A 10655-nucleotide genomic window follows, 5' to 3' on the forward strand; every position below is an offset into this window, starting at 1 on the left:
GTGATTAAAACCATGGAAACTCCTGGTGGGACTACATGTGTGCTTAAATCTAATCAAAATTGATCTTGTTGTTACTTTTATTTCAAATTTAATCTTAATATAATTTAAAGATAAAGTCAGCACCATCTGTKAAGACTATTTGCATTACAGCTCTAGACATAGTCAGTGGGCCAATGTATGGAAAGTCTCTAAGTGGAAATACAGTGTTTCTGTTGGATGACAGGTGATTAAAACCATGGAAACTCCTGGTGGGACTAATCAAATGGCTTGGTGGGCCAATTTTGGCCCTCAGGCCCCACTTAAGGCACCTCTGTTTTAGAGACTTCCTCACAAATGCAGAGTCTCCACCAGTTGCAGCCCAGAGAGCTACTGGCTTTACAGTAAACACAGTGAATGCATGTATCACCAAAAAAATGTTTTGTAGTCACCTTTACTATCGCTTGTTTTTTCCAGGCAGAGAAAAAGGCCAAGCTAATGTCAACGATGAACACGATGAAGGACGGCGAGAATGAAACCGACTCTCAGAAGGAGGATTTCTCCATAATCAAACACCCACAGCCTTCAAAGCAACAACAGCAGCCTCAGCCTCAGCACAGTCAGTCTCTGTCACAGCCTCAGTATCAACAGCAATCCCAAACGTCTCTGCCACAGCAGCAACAACATATGCAGCCTCCTCAGCAGCAGCAGCAGCCCACTGACCCAGCCTCCCCAAATGTGGCAACCACCCCGGAGCCTGTCACCGTCGGAGAGGACAAAACTTCCCCCAAGACTGCAGACACTGAGCCTGAGTACGAGGTACGATCATTCTGACCAGGRTTCACACCCGTTTATATTGTTGTTGGTCTTCAGAGGTCTTCATTGGATGAACAAGGAGTTCAGTTTAAAGTGATTATTCATTTTTAACATCCAGATTAGCCTCATTTAGATTGACTCATCAGGTGTTAGTAGTGWCAGAAGGTAAGGAATAATAACATTCTATCCCTGTTTGTCTGAGTGCTGTATGAATGTATTTTAGGGGAAATCTCAGCATTTTACAAACTAGTTTCTTAAAACATGTTTCAACTTTATGAAAAAAAAAAGAGATCAAAAGCAAGCCTTATCGAGGGTATGGATCATTATGGAACATTAATATWCTCTGCATGGGTTTGATGAAAGGCTTTGTCTGTTTAGGCAAGACAGTCAAAAATATATTTTTTGCATAAATTATAACAGCGTGGTTCTGTAGTACAAGTCCAGGTCAGTGCTCAAAGTGGGCCAGTACTCCTGGAATTTCATCCACTGTACCAATACTTGTTACTGATCCACAGTGTTACTAACTACACTATAATTAGCACTGTTGTATAAAGTACCTCAAAGTGATACTTGAGTAAAAGTACAAGTATCTTATCATAAAAATACTTTGGTAAAAGTTAAAGTCTTCTCTAAAAATATTACTTGAGTAAAAGTCTTAAAGTATCTGATTTTTTTGTACTTAAGTATCAAAAGTAAATGTCTAACACAAAATCTACTTAAGTATTAAAAGTAAAAGTACTGAGTAAAAGTGAGCTGTTAGATTTTCCAAAATGACATTTATTGGGAGGTGACTTCTCCAAAAAATATTTTTTCTAACGGCTTGCAGCTGTGAAGGGTTGTGTACAAGCCAATAGGGTGTCAGAATGGTATATAGGTATTTATACTTCTCATCCAACCACAATTAAATTCACTCTATCCAGGAGACACAATTTATCAGGATATTATTTGTTTTAAGTAAAAACAACTCAGAATAAAATAGGAGTAACGACGTTCCACTTCTTACCTTTTAAAAAAAATCTAGTGAGTAGAAAGTACAGATAATTGTGTAAAAATGTAATAAGTAAAAGTAAAAAGTATGCTGAAAAATAATTACTCAAGTAAAGTATGGATACCCAAAAATTCTACTTAAGTACAGTAACAAAGTATTTGTACTTAGTTACATTACAACCCTGATAATTCGAGCCATTTAATGTCAAATACTTTATCAACAGGACTTGGTTGAAAACAGGAAGTCATGGCCTATTCTTCACTGCTTCTGATTGGTTCAAATTTAGGTTTAGGTTCAATATATGCTACAATGTGAAAAAGTTACAGGTTTTAAAACCACAAAAATGTTTCCATCAACTCACTCCCCCTCCCACTCACTGAACCCCAGCAGTGAGTGACTGCTGTTGAAGTTTATGTAAACTTTGTTGTTGTTATTCTTTAACTTTTAATTTTTTTAAACCAGAGATGAAACATAGGACATATGACAAGATCTGCAAGTTAGATTATATTGTTGAATAAAACGTGAATTACCTCAGCCGTGGAAGTTGTGTTTTTGTTAGTGTTAGTTTGTTTGTCTGTATGTCAGATCAAAATCTTAAATCTGTCAGCATCTTCCAGAGCTGCAGCTCTCYGTGATCTGGTGCTGACAGAAACTGCACATTTAAAACAGAGAACAGAGGAGGTGCCAGAGGCTGTTTTTAATACATGAAGCCATAATGTGACAGCCAATCAGCACTCAGCAGAACACCAGTCACTGCTCAGCAGCTGCACACTCATTTGCACAACCTAACAAATGTTTTGCTAATTTTAGGTTTTAATTAACATTTAGCTTTTAGCTACTGTTATGTCAGTTTAAGCTTTTAGTTGCTATTTTGCTAATTTGAGCTTTAAGAAGTTTTATTGTTTTTAGCTTTTCACAAGTGTTTTGGTAACTTTAACTTTATTCAAACGTGCTAATTTATATTTAGTTTTGCGTTACAGTTTAGCTGATTTTAGCTTCTCTTTTGCTTGTTTTAACTTTAATAATTTAGTTGAGAAATTCTTCTTTTAACAAATTCCTTAGTCTAGAACTCTGACATAAAGGCCAGGAGACAATACGCATTCTTTCATAGAATGCTAGAMCTTTAATTTTTGAAATAGGTTTTTTTTTTTTGTAATTTTTTACTTGATGTAACTATTCAGATTTAGAAAAAAATCCTACTCTGCCAATTACTGAACATGAATGGTTTGTGACTTGTGTTGGCTTGTTTTGTTTTGTTTGTTTCGCTGCAGGATGATCGTGGTTTTGGCATTGGTGAGCTGGTTTGGGGGAAGCTGCGAGGATTTTCCTGGTGGCCAGGCCGCATTGTCTCCTGGTGGATGACAGGCCGAAGCAGAGCAGCTGAGGGAACCAGATGGGTCATGTGGTTTGGAGATGGAAAGTTCTCAGTGGTGAGTGTTCAGAGCCAACAACGACATTTCTGTCACGGTCTTTTCTTGATTGATTTTTCAGCCAATTCAATTCTCACAAGTTTTCGTTCAGGTTTTCCTTTTATGTTTGCTGAACTGTTGTTTTTGACATTTTTATGTTTAAACACATTTTGTTGAAAAGCATATACTGTGTTAAAACGTGAATTAAAAAAATCACATGTTTTTGTGTTTTCACAGGTCTGTGTAGAGAAGCTATTGCCTTTAAGTTCATTTAATAATGCCTTTCACCAACCAACTTACAACAAACAGCCCATGTACAAAAAAGCAATCTATGAAGTGTTACAGGTGAGTGTTTTTCATAGCTTGGTTAACTCGAAGCACATATTTGTGCTATTTTATTATAGTATGTGTGTATGTATGTATCTCTACACCCTCAGCGGGGTCCTGGAGRGTGCATGGGAGTTCGCCCAACCGGTCTACATGTGTTTTGTGGACTTGGAGAAGGCGTTCGACCGTGTCCCAAGGGGGCCCTTGTGGGGGGTTCTCCGGGCGTATGGGGTACCGGGCCATTTAATAAGGGCTGTCAGGTCCTTGTACGACCGGTGTCAGAGTCTGGTCCGCATTGCCGGCAGTAAGTTGGGCTCATTTCCGGTGAGAGGCGGACTCCGCCAAGGCTGCCCTTTGTCACCGATTCTGTTCATTACTTTCATGGACAGAATTTCTAGGCGCAGCCGAGGTGTTGAGGGGATCCGTTTTGGTGGCCTTAGGATCGCATCTCTGCTTTTTGTGGATGATGTGGTCCTGTTGGCTTCATCGGAACGAGATCTGCAGCTCTCGCTGGAGCGGTTCGTGGCCGAGTGCGAAGCGGCCGGGATGAGGCTCAGTGCCTCCAAATCCGAGGCCATGATCTTGAGCCGGAAAAGGGTAGAGTGCCTTCTCCGGGTCAGGGAGGTCGCCCTGTCTCAAGTGGAGGAGTTTAAGTATCTGGGGATCTTGTTCACGAATGGGGGAAGAAGGGAGCGGGAGATCGACTGGTGGATTGGCGCAGCGTCTGCTGTAAAGCGGATGCTGTACCGGTCCGTCATGGTGAAGAGAGAGCTGAGTCAGAAAGCGAAGCTCTCGATTTACCGGTCGATCTACGTTCCTACCCTCATCTGTGGTCATGAGCTTTGGGTCATGACCGAAAGAACGAGGTCCCGGATACAAGCGGCCGAAATGGGTTTCCTCCGCAGGGTGGCTGGGCTCTCCCTTAGAGATAGGGTGAGAAGCTCGGTCATCCGGGAGGGACTCAGAGTAGAGCCGCTGCTCCTCCACGTCGAGAGGAGCCAGTTGAGGTGGCTCGGGCATCTGGTAAGGATGCCTCCTGGACGCCTCCCTGGTGAGGTATTCCGGGCACGTCCCACCGGGAGGAGGCCCCCGAGGAAGACCCAGGACACGCTGGAGGGACTATGTCTCTCGGCTGGCCTGGGAACGCCTTGGAGTTCCCCCAGAGGAGCTGGAAGAAGTGGCTGGGGAGAGGGAGGTCTGGGCCTYCCTTCTGAAGCTGCTGCCCCCGCGACCCGACCCCGGATAGGCGGAAGAAAATGGATGGATGGATGGATGGATGGATGGATATTATAGTATGCTTGTGTTACTTTTACTCAACAGTTTGCATTAAAAAACTTGCACCAGCATTCCTAATAATTACAAGATATACTGTAACTTAACACTAACTGTCACTGATGTCCCTCATTCAGTAGTGACCAACTGTTAGCAGTTTTGCTGGAATAATCACAGGCCTTCATTATTTAGATAATCTCATAAGGTGAACGGAAGGACAGACGTACGGGGAGAGTAAGTGAATTTGTTGAGGAGATCCCAATGGACAAGTTTCCACGGCTGTGCTGCCAGCAAGCTGATTATCTGAAGGGAGGCTACTAAAAGCATCGCAATCGCTACTGCAGTGTTTGTACTAACACAGCCTTTTGCTACTAAAGGCTGTGCTAGTAGCCAAGAGTCAACAACACAGACTCCAAGCACTACTCATTGGACTAGATCTTTACTTAAAGTTTCGGTAAAAAAATGTTTGAATCAACCTTGTTTGTCTGTTATCAAAATATATTGTGAAAAAATTGTTATATTTGTTCATAAGAAACTGTAGACTTGATTGTATTTTTAAAATGTTTGTGTTTTGCTAATATTACTTAGCTGTGGCAGCCACCATGATTGACTATGAAAGTGAATTCGTTGTCGAAGTCCAACCAATGATTAAAATTTGATGAGTATTTCATGAGCTAATTTGCTAATAAACAAGCAAACACAAACATGGGGAAAAATGTTTCTCAGTATTTTCATCAAATATTGCAACAGCATATTTTAAGTTGATCAAAGCAAACTGGCATGCAATTTACTGTAAGGGTTAACCTTAAAATAAAGATGTGTTGAATTTTTCTATGTTTGCAGATGGCTAGCAGCCGAGCAGGAAAAACCTTCATGGCGTGTCCAGACAGTGATGAGACAGAAACATCAAAATCTGTGGAAATGTTAAACAAGCAAATGATTGAGTGGGCTATGACTGGGTTTCAGCCCACTGGGCCCAGAGGCTTAGAGCCACCAGAGGGTATGTAGAAGTTAGACTTTTCACTGAATAGGAGCTGGTAGAGTTTGAAATTACTGTGTGTAAATTGATCATATTTCTAATAAATAATTCAAAATCCTTTCTGTAATTTTAATCACATGTGCGCCCCAGAGGAACGTAACTCAGAGGTTTACCCTGAGATGTGGGTGGAACCAGAAGCTGCAGCCTACACACCTCCTCCAGCCAAAAAGCCTCGCAAGAGCACCGTGGAAAAACCCAAGGTCAAGGAGATAGTTGATGAACGAACACGAGGTAAGAAGATCTGTCTAATGCTACGTTCACACCGAACGCGTTTTGAGCGGCAGGAGCGGCCGATAGAGTCTATGATGGAGGCGCCTCTAGGGGGCGTGCGTCGCGTCACGTACGTTTTGGGCGGCGCGCGTTTTGGRCGGTCTGAACATAGTGCGTCCAACTTGAGGCGTTTTGCACCTTTTGGCAGCTCAAAACGCGTTCGGTGTGAACGTAGCATTAGAGCTGACACACAGCTACATTTCCTTTTTTTTGAGTTTTAGACTAAGATCATTTTATGTAGACAAACTATGAAGTTGTCGCTGTTTTTATAAAACTGTGAAAATAACRGTATGCATAGATTTCATGCTCAGAGCAAGTGTGATGACACTATACTACTACCAGTCTACCTGCTATCAGTTTTAGCTCAATATCTACAAAATTGACTGAATTACAGCCTTTTCGTGTTGAAAAAAGCCTATTAGCTGATAAGCTCTTGAACTTCATTGGCTTAAGGCTCCTACATACCCCATCCGAAGCTGCAAAATTGTCTCTCATTGTTGCAGTTACATCAGTTATGTTACAAAAAAAATGTGTCATTTTGTTTGCAGAGCAGCTTCACCACATCTTCTTGACACAAGGCTCAGACTGAACTATTTCTTACTTGTGAATGCGTGATCGATGAGAAGTTCATGGGTGTGTTTGTTCATCAGAAAAGCRCTCAGACAGCAATGGTGTCTTTTTGCTTCGACTACTCTGCTTCCAGTAGCTGACTGTTGTGCGTCCRAACAACRTGGATAGTTTTGAGGAGCGTTTGTCCGAGGGAGTCAGAAAGTATGTTCATCCATAGGACTCTTTTAGACACTTATAAAGAGAGTGAAATGGCCAAAAACTCATRGGTGGAGATGACGCAGATATTGTGCAGAGGAGGAGTGCGTCCATTGAAAAGTTTGGTGCTCTATCCTTGCTAGATTTGTGGCCAAATGGAAGAAATCAGAATGGAATCTGCAAGTGGGAAGAAACCTGTGCTGTGACGTGTACAGCAGTGGGAAGGGTTTTCCAGGGTCTCTGTGCTGTKTGCCTCGTGAACTATGAGAGGTGTGTGAGAAAATGAACATCTTACCACCACATGACCAGGAGTCGACTCTTCTGCTTCGGATCAATTAYGTTGGGCCCTCTAAGATTTTCTCTTACCTGTATACTGACCTTGAAAAATCCATAGATTAAAAAATAATTGGTAGTCTCTCAAGACTCTCAAGTGATACAACGGGGGGGGGGGGGGGGTGTTTGCAGCAGGGAAGAGATGATGTTGTGTGTGTGTGTGTGTGTCGGGGGGGCGCAGGTACAGTCTAGTGGGAGGAGGACGGAGTGAACTAGAAAACAAATCTGTGGTATTTTATATCTGTTTACAGCGGGTAAAATAAGTATTGAACACGTCACCATTTTTCTCAGTAAATATATTACTAGAGGTGCTAATGACATGAAATTTTCACCAGATGTTGGTAACAACCCAAGTGATCCATACATACAAAGGAATCAAACCATAAATGTCCAGAAATGAAGTTATTTGTAATAATGTGGAATGGCACAGGGAAAAAGTATTAAACACACTTACTGAAATTACTGGGAGAGTTCAGCTGGTGTCTTGGCTTTCCATGCCTTTTTACACCTCCCTTTCTTCATGTGTTCAATACTTTTTCCCTGTGCCATTCCACATTATTACAAATAACTTCATTTCTGGACATTTATGGTTTGATTTCTTTGTATGTATGGATCACTTGGGTTGTTACCAACATCTGGTGAAAATTTCATGTCATTAGCACCTCTAGTAATATATTTACTGAGAAAAATGGTGACGTGTTCAATACTTATTTTACCTGCTGTACATGCAAAATGATGGAAAATCTGAATAATTTATGGGCAAACATAACTTCACACTCATGTCAACCCGTTCAGACATTTACTGTACCTGTATACGGACTTTAAGAGGTCCTCAAATTTCACAAAAGTGGCCTCTGTGGCAGAGTGGTTAGGGGAGTCGTCCTGCAACGTTTGATCCCCCGTCCAGCCGTCTCAGTCATGTCCTTGGGCAAGGCATTTCACCCKCCTTGCCTATTGATGTTGGTCAAAGGGTCCGGTGGTGCCAGTGCATGGCAGCCCCGCCTCTGTCAGTGTCCCCCAGGGCAGCTGTGGCTACAATGTAGCTAACCACCATCAGTGTGTGAGTGGGTCAATGTTTGAAGTGTAAAACGCTTTGGAGTCCGGAGGGTCTTGATGAAGTGCTATATAAGATCAAGCCATTTTCCATTTACTTTTTACCAAAAAATCCATAGTACTCTCTCCTGATACAATGGTCTTGGTGTTTGTGGGGGAATAACAACTTCTACCACAAAGTGGGTAATCTACAGTCTAGTGAGAGGAGGAGGGGGTGAACTCAGTTTTTCCTTACAGGCCAACTCTGAGGTGTAAAATTAATTGAAAATCTGAGTTTTTGAAGAAAATCTGTGAGATTTTCTCTATACATATAAAATACAGTTTCAAGATGTGGAAAATGGTTGAAAATCATTGTAACTTACGGACAATCCGTACAACTTGACATGTATGCATTTTCAGATGAACATTTAATAATTAGCTTCTGAAAGTTTCATTGAAATCTGTCCATTGGCTTATGAGATATTTTACTAACAGGCAAAAGAACACACACAAAGGCTAAAACATCATCAACTTTAGCAGGTGATAACTAAGGAATTGTCTTAAAAACACAAATTAGTAGATTTTTTTAGAAGTAGTTTTTGGCTGCACATTAATTAACGTGTTAATAAATTAACGTTAATTCTTTTCCTTCAGAGCGGCTTGTTTATGAAGTGAGACAAAAGTCCCGCAGTATCGAGGGTAAGTGTTGCTTTGTCTAAGATTTTCTCAGACTCACTCAGGATTCATTCACTCACCTTGACCTATTYGTGTTAAAGTATAATAAAAATGAGAAAATCAAGAAAATTCAATCGTATGGTTTGTCACATTACTGCTTCTGTTGTGTGTATTCATACCAACAAAGCTGATTCTTCTTCATAAAGATGTGCGTTATTGTGTAAAGATTTTCACAGACACGCAAGTTTGAGGCCTTCATACCCTTCTCTGAACCATGACTGCTAAAATACTAACTCACTCATCTTCCTGCAGACATCTGCATCTCCTGTGGAAGCCTGAATGTTAGCCTGGAGCACCCGCTGTTCGCTGGAGGAATGTGTCAGAGCTGCAAGGTCAGCAAGAAATAAAATAAACTGTACAAATTTTCCGATGTAAATGAGAAATAAGAGCTAATAAAATAAACTGATCGTGTTATTTGTTTCTGTGTGTTGCAGAATTGCTTCCTAGAATGTGCATATCAGTACGATGATGATGGTTATCAGTCATACTGCACTATTTGTTGCGGGGGGCGCGAGGTGCTCATGTGTGGGAATAACAACTGTTGTCGGTGAGTTTTCTGCCTGTAGGTTTGTTAAATTAATGATTGTACTCGACACTGTGACTACGTCATTAATGCAGTACTTGTATTAATACATACTTCCTCACGGTGTGTTCAGGTGCTTCTGTGTAGAGTGTGTGGACCTCCTTGTTGGTCCAGGAGCTGCCCTCGCTGCCATCAAAGAGGACCCGTGGAACTGCTACATGTGCTGTCCAAAGGGTGTGTTCGGTCTGCTGGAGCGTCGCTCAGACTGGCCCATCCGCCTGCAGCACTTCTTTGCAAATAACCATGACCAAGATTTTGTGAGTAATTTAATGTACTTACAAATAACTGCCTTACTTGTAATTTTATTTTGAACTCTCGAGTCTCCTCCCCCCTTTTTCAGGATCCACCAAAGCTTTACCCCCCCGTCATGGTGGAGAAGAGGACGCCCATTCGTGTCCTGTCGCTCTTTGATGGCATAGCAACAGGTTGAACCTTCTTTATGTGTGAATTCACACCAGTGATTTCCTGTTTTTCGACAAGTTTGTTGCAATCAAACTAAGGCTGGAAAAATATATCTGAAAAATGTATGACGATAGAAGCGTTTTATATCGGTCGATATTGATAAATATTGATTTGGGTTTCTCAATTTCAACAGTCATTCAGCACTGAAAATCAGTGGCAAACTGTGACTACAATTGGTCGGCGTTTTGCTTGGATAACATCATTGCATCCTGCTTTACACTTACTTTACAGACACGACAAAGTCGCATTCTGGTTATTTCACTTCACACTGTTTCACAATTCTGAYGCTGTCTTAACAGGAAGTGTGCTTTCCCCCTTTTTTATGTATCAGATACAACATCTGACTTATGGTGTCATTTTCTTTAGTCACTAATAGGGCTGCCACAAACGATTATTTTTATAATCGATTAATCACCGATTATTTTTTCGATTAGTCTAATAATCGGATCAAACATTAATTGAATATAAAACATATCGTGCCAGAATGCAGCTGCTATTATATAACCATGGTTAGATTTTAGCTATATGCTAACTAAAAATAATTGCTGTGGAAGGTAAGTTCTGCTCTGCAGATATTACACAGGTTTCTCTTTCATTTTCTTAAAAAGTTCCCACACGTCTTGTGACGTCCACGGCCTACCCCAGTTA

The 10655-nt window shown here is 41.3% G+C and overlaps 1 protein-coding gene across 2 annotated transcripts in view; it reads left to right on the forward strand.

The window, feature by feature from the left end:
- The window catches only part of dnmt3ab (DNA (cytosine-5-)-methyltransferase 3 alpha b), a gene marked incomplete at both ends in the record, with an annotated part of 45635 nt that overhangs the window by 28730 nt on the left and 6250 nt on the right, over positions 1–10655 (forward strand). For both annotated transcript variants that reach the window (XM_014032704.1, XM_014032705.1), the window contains 10 exon segments: positions 454–795; positions 3052–3210; positions 3427–3534; positions 5632–5788; positions 5918–6058; positions 8882–8926; positions 9215–9294; positions 9397–9509; positions 9619–9802; positions 9886–9970. In XM_014032704.1, the coding sequence (XP_013888158.1) occupies positions 454–795; positions 3052–3210; positions 3427–3534; positions 5632–5788; positions 5918–6058; positions 8882–8926; positions 9215–9294; positions 9397–9509; positions 9619–9802; positions 9886–9970 (1414 nt within the window).

This window comes from Austrofundulus limnaeus, unplaced genomic scaffold (genome assembly GCF_001266775.1).
Source record: "Austrofundulus limnaeus strain Quisiro unplaced genomic scaffold, Austrofundulus_limnaeus-1.0 Scaffold1517, whole genome shotgun sequence".
NCBI classification, from domain to species: domain Eukaryota; kingdom Metazoa; phylum Chordata; class Actinopteri; order Cyprinodontiformes; family Rivulidae; genus Austrofundulus; species Austrofundulus limnaeus.